Source organism: Cavia porcellus, unplaced genomic scaffold, assembly GCF_034190915.1.
Source record: "Cavia porcellus strain 051 isolate PalLab524CR breed Dunkin Hartley unplaced genomic scaffold, mCavPor4.1 scaffold_17, whole genome shotgun sequence".
Taxonomy (NCBI): domain Eukaryota; kingdom Metazoa; phylum Chordata; class Mammalia; order Rodentia; family Caviidae; genus Cavia; species Cavia porcellus.
In genome coordinates this window covers 61,056,244-61,072,764 of record NW_026947500.1, presented here as the reverse complement: position 1 = coordinate 61,072,764, position 16,521 = coordinate 61,056,244, and the positions used below count along the sequence as shown (strand labels likewise).

Here is a 16,521-nt window from a genome sequence, read left to right as displayed (position 1 = left end):
AGCTTTTCTTGTGCTTATTTGCCATCCATACACAGCATCCAGATCATTTGCTATTTTTGAAATTGGGTTGTTTTCTTATTGTTTTGAGAGCTTTTTAAAAGATGCCCTTTTTTGCAAATACTTTCTCTTGTCTGTAGATATCCATTCTCTGAGTATCTTTCACTGAGTAGTTTTAAACGTTGTTGGTAGCCAGTTTAGCAGGTTTTTTTTTTTTAAAGGGAAGATGCTTGGTGTTATAACTAAGAAATCTTTGCCTAGCCCAGTGTCACAGATTTTTCTCCTAGAAATACTGTATTTTTACATTGTAGAGCAACAGTCAGCAAGTGTTTTCTTCTCAGGAGCCCAGTGGTAACAACTTCAGCTCTTCCGGCCTTGTGGTGGTTACTCTTCAGCTCTCTTTGTAGCAGGAAAAGCAATCATCACCATAGCACATCAGCAAACAGAAGCGACTGTGTTCCAGTGAGACTTTGTCAGAGCAGGCAGTAGCTACATCTGTTGTCCTGCAGGCTATGGCCTACCGACCATTTCAGAAGGGCTGCTTTTACCAGGCCTAGAGTTGGGTAATTATTGTCCAGTTCATCATCCATTAAGGCAGGCTGAGGGAAAAAGCAGAAAATCGGGTGCCTAACTCTTAGGGAAAGGGTGGAGAGCCGGAGAAAAAGACTGAGGCCAGTAAAAGAGAAACGGTGGAATCATTCTTAAGCACACTTCAGAATGCATTTCAGTCTTTCTGAGTTAATGTGTGAGCTTTGAGATGGGCTTCAGAAAATGTTTTTATTTGGTTGTATTTGAGTGAACCATCTATTTTTAAACCTCATGACTGCAGTTTATTAGCTGCAGTTTTTCTTTATTTAACTTTAATGCTTTCTTCTGAAAGTCGGTATTTATTTAGCCATCCCCTGTTGGATCACCTCCAGCTTTGTACTTTTACATACACAGGACAGAATTCCGCCCGTATATTAACTTGCACACAGGATTATTTCTAGAGAGCAGATGCTCAGCTGTTCCCAGGCAAAGGGTGGTGTTCACATTACAGGTTTTGGTAAGCACCACACTGTAGTCCTTCTCCACAAGGTCACATCGTCTTGTGCTCTTGTGGACAGTCTTGCATGAGCCCTTTTCCTGCAGCTTATCCTTATTGACACTGGATTTTAATTCCATTTCTTATTTTATCCCATCTGACTGGCAGGAGATCGCATCTCATTTGATATTCCGTTTTCTTCATTGTTCTTGAAGTTGAGCTTTCTTTGTGTGTTTATTATCCATTTGAGTTGTTGGTGTCTGTAAGCCACAGTTCATATACTTTCTCTACTTCTCTATTGGTGATATGTTAATTTTTATTTTCTTTTTACTAAATTATAGGTGTCTGTATTGTGTTTTCTCAATCTCAGCAGTATTGACGTTTAGGCAGGATAGTTCTTGGTTGTCGGTTCCCTCTATGCTTTGCAGAATATTTTATTAACAGCATTCTGGCTTCTACCTGGTACCTGTCAGTAGTACAATACTGCCCCTAGTGGAACTGACCAGAACCATCTCTAGACATTATCCAGTGTCCCCTGGAGGGCACAGTTGCCTGGCTTCAGAAGCACTGATCTAATAATAATGCACAGTAAAGATTTTCTTTACTGTGTCTCTTGCTGCTTATTATTATTTATGATATCTTTTGCAGTATATTATGTTTAATGTTATGAAGTCTAACTTTCTAGTCTTTTTCAATGCTAATCTATTTTTTAAAAAGCAGCACAGATACCCTCAAACAGGTAATAGAAATGCTGGGAAATCTTGCTGATTTGCATGTTTGTCTGAGAGTAGGATAGGAAAAGCTGAACATTTTCCACTGAGAAAAGAGAAACTCAGCCTCTTTCCTCTGTCCACATTGATTTAAGGGTTGGCGAGAAGGTTCACATGTTTTAGGTAGCTGCTGGCAAAGATGTTTTTAAATAAGGCCCGGAGTCCATGTCTGGGCCACTGGCTCATACAGTACAGAGCTGTGCTCCGGGAGAGGGGCAGGCTGCCTTTGTGACCTCCAAGCAGGGGAGTACTGTGGCTGATGCCTGTGTGTTTTGTGGCAGTGATGGTGACTGCTTCAGTTGGGCACTGCCCAGCAGAACTCCCGAGCAACTCAGAGTGGGCTGTGCTTCCAGAAGAGTGCTCTTGGCTCTCCCAGCTGCCTCAGTCCAGGCACTCTTTCTTTCAGAGCCATCGCGGACTCTTAATTCGATACTGAAAGCCAAGACTGGTAGGCTGCCGCAAAGTTCTGAAGCCTGTGAGCAGTGACGCCCGTCCTCTGACTAGGAGAGTGGTCCTGACCTCTCTGCAGTTTCATCTATCTGGGGACAAAGGCACAAGGACCATTGCCTGCCAGTTAGGGTGTGTGTGGTCCTGGGCCTGGTCTCCAGCTGTAGTCCCAGGTGCCCTCGGGATGTGGACAGCTTGAAATCTTCGGATCCCAGAGATTCAGTCTAATGCTTTCTCTCAGAGTTGGAGTTGCAATACCGGAGCTGTGTGTCGGCTCCTGCAAAGCCCTCTTTGTGGACACAGTTGAATTTTGAGCTGCTCTGTTTTGGGTTAATATTTTCTAGAGCATTTTTTTCTTTTAATTTTTAGGTTTTGTTTTCCATAAAAGGAATTAAACCCAAGGCCTTCATACTAAGCAACATTCTAAGACCTTTTAAATTTCTTCCTTTTCTTCCTTTCCTTTTCTTTTTAAATTTTGAGACAGTGTTTTGCAAGTTACTGAATTACTTAGGCTGAGCTCAGAGCTGCATTTTTCCTGCTTCAGCCTCTCAGAGTTCTGGAATTATGGGCATGCACTATCAATCTCAGTTTAGAGCAGTTTTAGGTTGACAGAAAAATTACATAGAAACTAGTGAGTTCTTATGTACCCCTCCCCCATTTTCACTATTAGTCACATCTTGCTTCATCATTACTATTATTTTTATTTATTTGTGAGGGAGAATCGAACAGAGATCTTATGACTGGCAGGCAGGCACTGTACCACTGAGCTGTATCTCAGCTCCATCTTTCTATAATTGATGACAGTATCGATACATCATTATTAACCAACACATGTATAGTAGGGTTCACACCTCACGTTCAAGCTGTAGGATTGGACAGATGTCTCATGGCCGCCTCTCCCGTGAGACTGTCACGCAGGGCACCCATGGGTGTTCTGCTGTGGCCGTGGCTTTGCTGTTTTCCAACAGGTCCCGTGCTGTGGGAGGATCCTTATGGCTCCTGGCCTTGCTTGGTGCTTCTTCCCACTCAGTACTGTGCTATAAGTTCCTCAAGTCAGGCTGGGGAGTGGCACCATGTGGGAGCTCTAACACGACCTGAGAGGGTTGCTTGCTGTCCTGGTTTCTTTCTACATAGGCCACAAAACACAAATAAAAAGTTCTTCATCTTTCTGTGGCTTTTAGGGCCCATTTCTTTTAATCCCTGAGGGATGCTCCACTTCAAGGATGTGCCATGTAACGCCCGCTCACTGTTGGAGGGTGCTTTGGAGGACCTCAGAGCCTGGTGATTGGGCGTAAGGCTGCTGCGAGGGTCCATGGGCAGGTTTCGGTGGAGCTGTCCGTGTCTCGATTGTGGTGAGAAGAAAGTGTAAGCGTCGTTGTTTCTGTAACGTTCTATGCCGTGGCGTGAACAACATCTGGATTTACTTGATCTTGCTCTTTCCTTGCAGATTAAAAAAAAGAAAAATACAATGTCTAATGGTTATGAAGACCACATGGCCGAAGACTGCAGGGATGACATCGGGAGAACGAATCTGATCGTCAACTACCTCCCTCAGAACATGACGCAGGACGAGCTGCGCAGCCTCTTTAGCAGCATCGGCGAAGTTGAGTCAGCAAAGCTCATCCGGGACAAGGTCGCAGGTGAGGAGCCCAAGAGATGTCCGTCATGGTCCTCAGCGTAGAGTGTGGGTATTTCTTTCTCACACTCTGGTTTTCCTCTGCCCTACCACGAGTTAGGAGAGGTTCCCAAAGAAGGGAAATTCTTTTCTTTTCTTTTTTTTTTTTTTTTTTTTTTTTTTAATTAAGGAGAAAAAAAAGCAGAGAAAGGGTACAAGTTATACAGATTTACAGAAAAAAATAAACAATAGGAAATCACTAGTTAATGGATTACATATTGTCATCTTAGAAATAATTGTTCAAGTTACAAAATTAAAGCTTGTAAAGTGGACATTCCAGAAGGGATATTCTTGATAAAGCAAGACTAAAGTGTGAAAGTGGGCTGTGATGGCACTTGCCTGTGATCCCAGCAGTGACAAGGCCAAAGCAGCAAGACTTTTGCGAGTTTAAGGCTAGCCTGGGCTCCATAGTGAGACCCTACCTCAAAAAAAGGAATGTGGAGAGAGGAAAAGGAGAGGTGAAGAGAGATGGGGCTGCTGTTAAGGCTGGAAGGAGCCAGATAGCAACAGCCTGGGCTAGGCCTGGCATGCCTGTCGTGATCTACACAGAGTCCCACTCGTGGTCCAGCCCATGGCAGTGCCCTGTGAACAGCCCCGTGTTGCTGTGGCCAGTCTGACTGGCAGCAGCTCGAACTTCTGCACCTGCAGAGCTTAGACTCTGGGGTGTGGGAGCAGGGCACACAGAAGCTCTGCTCTTCTTCTCCCCATGGTGTGACTGCTGGGCTCTGGGTCCCCTGCATGGGGCAGGGTGGCAGCGCCTGGGTCTGGCCGTGCTGCCTTGCATTGGGCTGGCCCTGGTCCAGGCCCAGTTCACATGAAGGCCTCCATTCTGAGGCGGGCCTTCGGGCCTCTGGAGCACAGGGAAGGCCAGGTTCCTCAGAGCCCTGCTGCTTTCCTGTCTTCCTGTTTCATCCCGAGAAGTTCCCTTTCCCTGCTCCTCAGCTGGCCAAGGAACAGACAGTCTTCTCAGAGCACTCTGGCTGCCACCTGGCTCTTAGGGGACCTCAGTCTCCATCTTGAAACTGATTTAAAGTTTTTAAGACACACATATTTTGTTAAGGAAAATGTCAAGTAAGCATGAACAAAGAGTGATCCATGGAACCTGGTGTGTTCTGTCAGCCTTCACCCTTTCCCAGTAACCTGAGAATGCCTGACCCCTAGACAACCCCTGGCATCCCTGTCTGACAGCTGTCTGAAGAATTCATATGGGGGCACTGAACCCAACACCTTCTCCCCCTCTGACTCGGAAGGTCTGTGATTTAATAAACACCTCCTGAAGAAGGACTTTAGATGATAGCCAAACTGGAACAGCGGTAGAATGTTCCAGTGTTAGCTGGGTGTAGAGGTGCACGCCTGTAATCCTAGCACTTGGAAGGCTGAGGCTGGAGGATCGTTGCGAGTTTGAGACCAGTCTGGGCTACAAAGTCAGCTGAAGGTCAGCTTGACCTGCATAGTGAGACCCTGTCTCATAAAGACAGAAAAAAAGAATGTTCCAGTGTTAGACTATTCCACCCTGACCAAGAGAGGCCTGGGGTGGGGGGAGTTAAAATCCTGGCACCTCTAGCAAGCCCTGCATTCATTACCTAAATTCCTTTTTTTTTTTTTTTTTTTGTATTTTTCTTTTTTATCGGTACCAGGGATCGAACTCATGACCACACACTTGCAAGGCAGGTGCTTACGCTGCTGAGCTAAATCCCCAGCCCCCTACCTAAATTCCTAAGGGAGGGAGGGGTGCAGTCTGCGGAGCTTTTGGCACTGACCTTTTTGCTCCCCTGGGGTGGTTTCCAGAGGCAGGTAAGCACCTGGGTTAGGTGAGGTCCAACTTGGGAGACCTAGTTGTGAGTGCTTGGGAAGGGAGCAGTGGGCTGGGAATCCCATTTAGTTCCAAGATTAGGTCTGCCTGCCCTTCGGGGCGGCAGTCCACATGCAGAAGGCACTAGGCTAAGGGTACAACTCAGCATCTTGCTGGGAGTCCTTCAGTTACAGTGGTTACGCACTCCTGTGATCCCAGCACTTGGGATGCTGAGGCAGGAGGATCGCCAATGGAAGGTCAGCGTGGCTATGTGGTGAGTTGGAAGGCAGCCTGAACTGCACAACAAGATCCTCTCTCAAACAGCCAAAACCCAGCCCCAAGGGGCTAGGGATTTAGCTCAGCAGCATAAGCGCCTGTCTTGCTAGCAAGCAGTCGTGAGTCCGATCCCTGGTACTGATAAAAAGGAAAAAGACAAAAAAAAAAAAAAAGAAAAAGAAAAGAAACCGCCAAAACCAAACAAAGCAATGAATGAGGCTTCTGGATGACTCTTTGGAACCCCAACTTTTCTCCTGCTGACACCATCATGTGACAGCTTTGCTGACTGATCCGGAGGCTGTGGGCTTAGATTTCACTGTCTGCCTGCCCTTCTGTGACACCACTCTGAAAACCTGGGCCATCTTCTTCCAGGCTGGAGCTCGCATTGCCCACCCCCGCAGGTCTCTTACACTCAGCCAGACCCAAGGGTGCCCCTTCCAGTCCCAGCCTCCTCAGCTCACCCAACAGTATTTCCACCCACCACATCACCAGTGCAGTGTCTCCGTCTTCCTGCCACTGACCGTGCCCTGTACCCTAGCCGATGACTGACTCTTACTTCACAGTGTAACCAACAGCCACCTCAGCTCTGCGCTGAATTCCTGCTTCTTCCTAGTCTGCCAACACACTCAAGCTGTCCCTGTACCCACTTGCCCGTCTCCCTGGAGCATTGCCCTGTCAGCATTCAGGGGTCATTTCCCAGCTCCCCAGCTGTCTCTGGCCCAGGGCTCCCCTGCATCAGCATGGCTGCCCCTGTGCACCAGGTGATGCTGCCTGGAGCCAGGCCATGCACTGAGCGGGGTGAGCATCCTCTTTTTGAACACTAGGCTTATCAATCTAGGCTGTGTCTCTTTTTGCATCTCTCCTTTTTCTAGCCTGGAGCTGAGTCCTCAGGGTTATTCTGTAGCCCTCTTCTTTCGCAGCAGATCTAGAGTGAGCAGATTCACTCTCGGCTCTGTATACCCTCAGTCCTCTGTCGCCCTTGACTAGAAAGCTTTTGGGACCCTGGGATCCTCAGTACTATGGATTCTTGTATTTTAAACTGACCTTGTCTGCAAGTCAGCCGGTCATGTCCCATGTCCCTGGCTTAGTGGGTGGCACCACTTCTGTACAATGACATGGTCGGAAAAACCAGATCACTCATGGTGAACCTGTGGCATGCATGTCGCAGCACACTGTTTGTATCATTGGAAGGTTCATTGCTGTCCTAGGTGTTCTGGCACTGGCCCTCCTGGGTTTTCCTGCAGTCTGTCCGTTTGCTGCCTCTCCCTAGGGACCAGCCCAGCCCAGGTCACTGCCGCCTTTGCATGCAGTGTTGCTGAGCCTCTGGCCCTTCTCGGCCCCATCAGCATCAGCTCCTTGCTTGTGGGTTCCCATAACAACCAGAAGCCTTTTACCAGGAGTTTCCCACATTACTGAGGCTGAAACTTGGTCGTCTACTAGATCAACTTTGTACTCAGAGGTGTTGTTAAGCTCCATAGCCATAGTATGTACTGGATGAATGCACAGGTGGCACTGGGGAATATGCGGATCAGTGTGCATGTTCACTCAGCAGGTACTTCCCAGGGGCCAGCCTCAGATGACACCAGGAGCAGGGGTGGCTGTGCAGTGCGCTGGCCCAGAGACTGAGAATTAGCCAAGTGTCGGTCCCCTGCCAGGACCATAGCACAGCTATTCCCTCCACAAATGCCAGCTGCAGGGTGCCACCACAGTGTCCAGGGTGCTACTTGGTGCCTTCCTGCACAACCCTGCCTGCTCTTTTCTCGGAGTCTGGTCTCTGCAGTGGCCCTCATGATTCCAGGGGCAGCAGCCACCCCACACCCATGCCTGCCTCATATCCAGCAGGTTCCTGGCTTTAGCCCATCTGGTCAGTGTCCATCTCACTGCCACACCCCTGGGTCAGGATGAAGCCCTGACCCCTGCCTGCAGCTCCTGGACCTGGGCCCCATCCCGCCCTCCTCTCAGCTTGGCTGTGCTGTTTGCTGTTTCTCAGGCACTCTTGCTCCTGCCCTCGGGACCACCCCACAGCTTTCGCCTGTAGGAATGCCCACCAGCCACACTTTGTTGGCCTGGCCACTGTTTCTCCTTGACGTGAGTCATCTTTGTTCCTTTCACAAAAAACTTAGGCGTGAAACAAACAGGAAGAGATGCCTAAGGTACCCGTCATCCCTCCACAGTTAGCTTTTGGGTGTATGTCCTCTTACGCCTTTTCTGTCTCGCTGTTACAGAAATGGACAGGCACCCTGTGCGCTGTGCAGTGAACTAACTTCTGTATCTGGACTTTTTTTTTGATCACTGAACATTGCATGGTAGCCAGTTTTCCACATTTCTGTATTTATAAGCCCCACTGAGATAAATACTCAGGCAATCTCTGCTTATTGACCGTTTCCATAGGCAGTCTTCCGGAAGTGAAGCAGCAGATGAGAGAGTGTCCTTCTAAGAACTCTTGGTTTCTTTTGCCAGCCTGCCCTCCCTCCTACCCAGCCCTGCTGTCCCATCCCCTGGGTCTGACAAGATTTCTCCTCTTTGTCAGCTGGAGATGTGACGAATGACATTTGATCGTGGTGCTGATTCGAATTTCTGGTGAACTCCACCATTGTTTTCATCCAGGCTGTTTGTAGTTCTTTCATAAAATAACTCTTTTTGTCCTTTGTCCATTTTCTTCCTTTTGCCTGGTGAATTCACTCCCCCTACCATCCTAAGCCTTGATCTGTGTCTCTTATGGAGGTCTTTCCTGCAGGCCCCATAGACCTTCAAAGAAAGGGGTCACAGGGCTGGGGATTTAGCTCAGTAGCGTAAGCGCCTGCCTGGCAAGTACAAGGTCCTGAGTTCAATCCCCGGTACTGCAAAAAAAGAAAGGAAGAAAGGAAGGGAGGGAGGGAGCGAGGAAGGAAAGGAAGGAAAGGAAGGAAGGAAGGGGTGATAAGCCAGGCGTGGTGGTGCACCCTGTCATCCCAGCACTCGTAAGGCTGAGGCAGAAGGATAGTTGTGAGTTCAAGGCCAGCTTGGGCTACATAGCCAGATCCTGTCTGAACAAGAGAAAAAAAGGAAGGGGTCACAGTACCAGCAGTATCATTCACACCAGAGCCTCCCAGTAGTGACGGTGCTGAGAGATTAAAGTGTTAGATCTGGCAGGGTGGGATAAAGTGCTGTGACATCGTCTCTGCTCTCAGCCCTTGTCCAAGGAATGAGAGGGGGCTGTGTGAGAAGCCGCCAGCACAGACCATGTCTTGCTGGGGGGTGCACCCCAGGGTTCTCTGACCACACTGGCACCTGGGGATTGGGAATAGTTTGGGGAGTTTCACCTGCGGGTACTGCATCAGCCATTCCAGGGAGTTACTTATATCATCTGCCCTTTTTTTTGTCTTTTTGAGACAGGATTTCACTATGCAGTTTGGGCTGGTGAACTTACTTTGTAGCCCAGGCTGGTCTCCTGGCCTCGAACTCACTGCAGTCCTCCTGCTTCAGTCTCCCAAGTGCTGGGATTACAGGCATGCGCCACCACCCCCAGCACTTACCTGCTTTTTAACTGCCTAGATCTGGTGTCGGCAAGTCAGGGAACCAGGGCACAGAACCCTGCTCTGTGACTGGAATTGTGTTCCTACAGTCTGGAGGGAATAGGAGCTTGGGAAGCACTGGCCTCCAGAATATCCACAGACCTCAGACTCAGGGTTTGTGCAGTCTTCCTTTCTTGCTATGTGCCGCTTTCCCCTTTCCTGCATCCTGTTTCCCATCTTGAGGACCTTCGTTACCCCCAGCTCCAAATCTTAACAGTCCCCAAGCCCACAGCAGCCTCTGCTGGAACTGTGCCAGTCTGCAGGGCACCAGCCCTTTGCTGCTCACCAGCCCCCAGGCCTCCATCCCTCTCCCTGGCCTGGGGCTGATCTCTGTCTCCCTACAGGGGCACGGCGTGGGCTCCTTATCGCTAGCAAGCATGAGAAGGGGCATCGGCCTTGGGGAGGAGCGGGGCAGTGTGGATTTGCACACTGTGGCATCCCTAGACCCAAATTGAAGACTGCTCTGTAGAACTGAGTCCTTGCCTGTGCTCCAGATGTGGGGCAGCAAGTGTGCAGGGTGTGCTTTTGCCACCTCTGCTTAGGCCTGGCCCCAGGTCCCCGCTTAGGGCTCATCCACCAGACTAGCCCTGCCTTCCTGCTGCTGTCTGCCTGACACTCCCTCTACAGTCCCTTGGTACTTTGTCTTCTGTGCTCCTCCTGCCTGTGCACCCTCCTTCATCCAACTTGCAGGCGGCCCCCAGGATTTTTGTGAGTGTCTGCCCCACATTGGCCACCTTCCATGCAGGGCCCACTTGCAGCTCTTGCTCTGGCGAGTTTTGCTTGACTTTGTTGGCTGCCCCTCTCTGAGCCTCGCAGGGTCACCACTGCCAAGGGCTCCCCGGGTGGCCTGCACTGTCAGCATCCTCCCTCCCCAGCACAGCACAGCACAAGTGCATACCCTGCTGCAGGACCTTGGTGTTGGGGTCTTTGCCTGTTCCTTTCTAGTTTTCTATCAGAACTCCCCCAGGTGTCACAGCTTTCATTGTGACAGCTGCTGTCCTCTGTCCTGAGTGTTATCAGCCCCCCCCAACCAGGAAGAGGACCTGACCCCCGTAGCTGCTGATCAGTTACATGTTAGCTGCATGGCATAGATGAGTGTGTATTCGTGTTTCACCAGAAAGCACAGGCCGAGGAGGCACAAGAATGGACCTGTTTACGTGTGTTGAGGAGCCAGGATCCCATGAGACAGGTGGTTCCCAGTGTCGCCAGGGTTCCAGGAAACATGTCTTACAAGACTTGTGGGGCTGCCCCCAAGTCAGCAGAGGCCACCATGGGGTCCAACTGGGGCCCCAGTGAAACTGGGAGATGAGACAGCAGGCTGGGCAGGAACAGGTGGAGCCGTGACGGAAGACTAGGATGGGGTCGGGCAGGAGTCCTCAATGGGGCTTGATTTCTGCAATAGCGCTTAGGCCTCCTGAAACCCTAGCTAGTTGAGGCTTCGGGTAGAATAGTAAGACTGGGTCTTGGCAGATAGAACAGGCTCCAAGGCCTGGGCATGGGGGAGATGGGCAGAGAAGTGATGGGAAGAGGTTGGGAGTCCTTACAATAGCATTCGGTGCTCCCAGGGTTCACGTGTGTCATCTGGGCCATTTGGGAACAGCCTGGTGCCACCAGTGGTTTACAGAACTGGACAGTGCTGGCCTCACAGTCCTGCTACTGCTGCTGCTTCTCATTCTTTTCAGAGCTTTGGAGCTCAGTCTCTTGAATGTATGGAGGTATTTGATTTTGTTTTGTTTTTTAAAGGAATGTAGGTTTAGAAGGTCAGGTTTCCTAAACGTCCTAAACGTCCTGTGCAGAATTGCAAATATTGCACTTACACTGCTGCAACCTGAAGGGAGTACAGCCCCCCTAAAGTATTGTCTGCATTTTGTGGCTTTTTCCAGAAAATGGTCGAGAGAGCTTGGCAGTAGAGAGCCTCGCAACCCCACTACCCAGCTGGATGATGGCATGCACCCTGCACTTTCGCTGCACTGTGAGGTCTTCCTCCCCAAACCACTCACTACATACACCATAGGGGCTGCTGGAAAAGATTTTGGCTGGTTCTCCAGCCCATCATGGTCAGGGACAATAAGGATGCTCTGAGCTGCCTTCACAAGCAAGGGCTCCAAGGACAGGTGATTGCAGGATGTGAGTGCTGTCCTGGGAGAGAGGTAAAGATGCAAGTCAAGTGCAGAGTTAGTTAATGGTAAAGTGCGTGTGATGGTTTGTTGCTGTCCCAAATGCATGGTGCTGGCTGGGGATTTAGCTCAGTGGTGTAAGCGTCTGCCTGGCAAGTGCAGTGTTGTGAGTTCAATCCCTGGAACAAAAGAAAAAAAAAATGCACAGTGCTAATCTGTACCATTAGGTGGCCCCAGCCTTTGTGCCAGAGCAGAGGAGAGAGAGATGCTGAGGGACATTGCAATGACATGAGCTGTATGATATGCTGTCCCTGGGCCTCCTGCTGTTCCTGGGCAACGTTGTGACCGGATATCTTCCAAGTCTCCCTCCTACCTGTCACTCCAGGCAACTGCTCTTCCTGGGTCCCCCCGTACCTCATCTGCCCTCCTGGTGTCCACTTGGTAATGCCTCCTGTCTGTCCTGAGTGGGCCAGGGACACCCTGCCTGTTGGTCACCTTGTGTTGTTTTGGTTTTTGTTTTTGACTGAGGAGTTCAGCTTTCTGACGGGCCTGAACTGGAGCTGATGATCATGATGGGCAGTCTGTGCCAGACAAGGTCCTGGCACCTTGGCTGGGCTGTGGAGCTGGGTCAGGGACTGCTCGCCGGGACTGGGGAGTCTTGGCTCTGGCTTCTCCTTGGGCCTCTCCTGCTCCTCAGCAGAGTCCAGTTGTCCTCACACTTGTTGGAGAAAGTAGACTAGCTGGCACTAGATGGTACCAGAGCCCAGCAAGTTTTCCTGCTGTTGGGACAGCCACCTGTGCTTGGGCTTTGCTTACTGTCATGTTCTCTGTGGCCCACCTCATTGTCAATACTAAGGGCCTGAGGGCCCCAAGACACATAACACATTCTTACCTTTTGCTTACATTTTTTAAGTTACAAAAATGACTTTTGTAATGATTGCCAACATATACAAATTTGCCCTATCTCTAGGCCATGTGCACAGAGGACATTGCTGCTAACATATCGCCTACTCTCTTCTCCCCCCTGGCCCTTGACTCTGCTCAGCTGGAGTCCTGCTGGTTCTCTTGTCCTCTTGCCAGCTACTGGTTTACCTGTGTCCTTGTGTTCTCCCACACAGGACACAGCTTGGGCTATGGTTTTGTCAACTATGTGACTGCCAAGGACGCGGAGAGAGCAATCAACACACTGAACGGCCTGCGGCTCCAGTCAAAGACCATTAAGGTAAACAGACTTGATTGCCACTCATCCATTTCCATCTGGGGCAGCATCCTGCTGAGGCCTGGCTTTTGAGGCATCAGGGATCCTGGTCACCTTCGCCCTTGGTGGTGACCATGCTGGGCTTTGCATGGGTAACTCCTGGGCCTCCTCAGTCTTAACAGCAAAGGGTCCCACAAAGATAACGCACATGGGGTCAGGCCTCATCTCTTGGCCCAGGGCATCCTGGGGTGTATCGCCTCACAAGCAGCCCGCTCCACAGCCCCCACCTGTCTCTGGCCTCCTTCAGTGTGTTCCCATGGTGAGCAATTCCCGACCTTCATGTGCATGTGGCCAGCTCTGCCCTTTGGAGGCTCCTGGCTTGCAACAGCAGCAGCATCCTGCAGCTCTGCCTGTGCCCTTCTGCTTTCTCCAGCCACACATCAGACATTCTTCATTCCACACCCATCAAGCACCTTGTGTCCACGCAGCGGGCAGCGCAGATCCAGGGTTACAGGGCATAAGGCTGCGGGGCTGTAGGTGGTGAACACTGCAGGGGCAGAGGCAGACTGGAGGGAAGTGGCACAGTGATTGGTGACAAAGGTACCAGCCTTGTTGCTGCTCTTGCAGAGGGTCCTTTTGTCATGGCTGTGGTGGCCCTCAGGACAGCCTCAGCTCAGGCAGCCTCCCTCTGTCCTTCTGAGCCTGGTGTCATTGGCCACTGCCTCTGCTTGGTGGCAGTGCTGCCAGTCTAGGCCGCCCCATCCTGACCCTGGTGTCTGCCTGAGGGTTCCAAACAGCAGCAGCTCCCACTGCCTAGGACGAGCCCTTGTGCCCTTGTCCGCTGTCATCCAAGATGCTGCTAGGTCTTTCTCGAGCCTGCTCCCCACCCTGGCTGCCTGCCACTGCTTGGCAGCCACTGTGTCCATCCCTCGGCACATACCTTCGCAGGGTGCCACAGCCTGACTCTCCACCTCTTGTTTCCTAGATGTGCACTTGCTAGAATCCTCTCTGTCTTGTCTCTCCCTCCTTCCCTCCTAGGACTGGGGATTGAATCCAGGGTCTTTACACATGGCTGTACCCCTGGCCCTTTTCTTTCTTCTTTTTCCTCTCTTATTTGGAGCCAGGTTGGCTGGGTTGGATTTGAACCTTTGAACCTTCTGCCTCAGTGCCCCAGAATTGCTAGGATCATGGACATAGCCCATCATCCCATGTCTGAGCCACTCCTTGTGCTCTGGAACCAGGTGTGCTGGGAGTTCTGTCAGTGTCAGTCACTCTGGGGTATCCTGTTACCTTTACTTAGCCCCTGGCAGTGTGCTCAACCTGGGAAGGTAGCCTCCTGTGCCTGCCCTTAAACTGCTCCCTATGGGTATGCCGTGGATCCCCAGGACAGGAGTGTGACTCCTGCGTCCCTTTGTCCACCCAGGCTTCATTATGGAGGCTGGCAAGGGCAGCCTTGTGTTCTGCAGGAGCCCCAAGTTGTCTGTCCTCAGCCTAGGGGTCTTCACCTCTTAGGAATCATCTTCTGCATGTGGGCAATGGTCTCCTGCTTTTCCCCGTTTCTGAGGCAGCCAGGCAGAGGTGAGAGCAGATCACCTTTGTTAATAGACAGTTCTGCTCATTCAGGTGCCAACACGGCCCGTGTGAATGCGGTGCCATTACCTCTTTTTCCTGGACACTGGCAGGAAATGGCCCTTTCTGGGGCTGAAGCCAGGTGCTCTCAAGACTCCAGGGGCACAGGCCTAAGCTGGCACTGCCTCTTCCCATCACCATGGCCAAGCGCAGGTGGCAACCTTGCCTTTGCACAGCAATCTGGCTCTGAGTGGCTTCCCACCACTCTCCTAGTGCTGCAGAAACACATCAGTCCCCCGGGACCACAGGGGCCTTCAGTCCACATTTTCCTTCCTGTCACTGATGCTGCAAAGCTCTGGCTTCTTCAGCAGTTCCCCCATTACCCTGTGGGGTGCTTTGTCTTCCCTCCATGCACCCTCCTGAGAACACACCTTACCTTACCTGAGCCCCCAGCCAGTCCCGAGCTGGGTGCTTGGACATCCAGAGACTTCGGTTGCCTGCCTTGCCCTTGAAAGGCTCCCACACAGGGGTGGCTGAGCCACACAGTTTGTGATAAGGCAGCCACCCCACAGATTCACTCTGTGTCTGTCTACAGCAGCCAATCTGCTCCAGTTCTGGTCTGCCAGCCACCCACACATTCAAGGGCATGGTCCCCAAAAGGCTGCCCTGAGGTTGATGCCAGGTGCACCCTGGCTTCCCTGGGTCTCCTGCGCTTCTGAGAAGCCCACTCATGTTCGAGTATTCGCATGCAGAGCTGACAGCTCCAATGACAGTTTGATTACAAAGGATGCAGATGGGGACACATAAGTGAAGAGGTGCACAGCACGAAGTCCAGCAGGGTCCCAGACACACAGAGCTCTGTGTCCCAGCCATGGGGCAGGCCGATCCCCACCAGGGCAGTGCCGCTGAGCTCCGTGTTGAGCTCTCTTGGGGGTCTTTCTTTTTTTTTTTTTTTCTTTTTTTTCTTTTTCATTTTTATCAGTACCAGGGATCGAACTCACGACCACCTGCTTGCGAGGCAGGTGCTTATGCTGCTGAGCTAAACCCCCAGCCCCTCTTGGGGGTCTTTCTAGAGGTGTGACTGGCTTGAAGCCCTAGCCCTCTGACTATGACTCGGTCTTCGTGGAGGCCAGCCCCATCCTGAGTATTTCTTAACACAGATCCAGGTGCCACCCATGGTTCCTGAATGGCAGGGAAATCCCGAAGGCTTCAGAACCGCTCACCAGGAACCCCTGCACACAGGCCAAACCTTTTTGTGCTACTCTTGTTCTTCTGGTTTTTGGTTTGGTTTGGTTTGGTTTGGTTTGATTGTGGGGGAGGGGGCTCTTGTTAGGCTACTCCAGGCTGGCAGGCAGATTCTTACTGTATGGGTATGGCTGGCGCCAGACCCCCTGCCAGGTGCCCACCTTCTGTTGCCACTGCAGGCTTTCCAGGGCACTGCTGTCCGATCCAGATCACCCTAAGGGTCCTGCATGAGTTCCAGCAGTGCCAGGCAGGGTTCCTCAAGAAAACTAGGGTTGATCTGGAGGAAGAGGAGTTAACCAAGGACCCACAGAGACTTGGGTGCCACTCGAAGAGGGGCACAAAGCAAGGGAACTGCAGTGCAGGAGACCTGGGGGCCCAGCGTGGGCCGGAAGCTGCAGGTGTCCTCCCCATGAGCAGGGCCTGCCTAGGGCTTGGGGCCCGTCCTGCAAAGCCAGCCCAGTTGGCCTGCTCCCCCTCATGAGTTTGCCTTTTCCCCTGAAATGGCAGGAGACTGCTGCCCTGAGTGAGGTAGAGGATCTCAGGCCTGTGTGACTCATGGAGCTCACCCTTGGGCAGGCTTCTGGTAGCCGGGCCCTGTTGGGCCACGTCTGTGTCCTCGACACAGGCCTGAAAAGTCCCTGTTCAGAGCCAGAGATACCAGTTTCCTGAGAGCAAGAGCAAGCTGGCCCTTCCCAGGGTCACGGTGGGAGGTGGGATGGACTGTGCCATGGCCTCAGGCACTACTGCCAAGGTCACAGCTTCCCTGGGGAGCCAGCACGGTGTGACAGGGTAGTGCGGCCTTCTGAGCCCCAGTGCTGGCTGCTACCCATAGGCAGCTGTGCATACCCGCACTCCTG

The 16,521-nt window shown here is 51.5% G+C and overlaps 1 protein-coding gene across 1 annotated transcript in view; it reads left to right on the top strand.

The window, feature by feature from the left end:
• The window catches only part of Elavl1 (ELAV like RNA binding protein 1), a 37,610-nt gene that overhangs the window by 7,993 nt on the left and 13,096 nt on the right, over positions 1 to 16,521 (top strand). Inside the window, exons 2-3 of the mRNA XM_063228331.1 lie at positions 3,686 to 3,878; positions 12,771 to 12,874. Coding sequence (XP_063084401.1) covers positions 3,707 to 3,878; positions 12,771 to 12,874 — 276 coding nt within the window. The 5' untranslated portion in view covers positions 3,686 to 3,706. The remainder of the gene's footprint in view (positions 1 to 3,685; positions 3,879 to 12,770; positions 12,875 to 16,521) is intronic.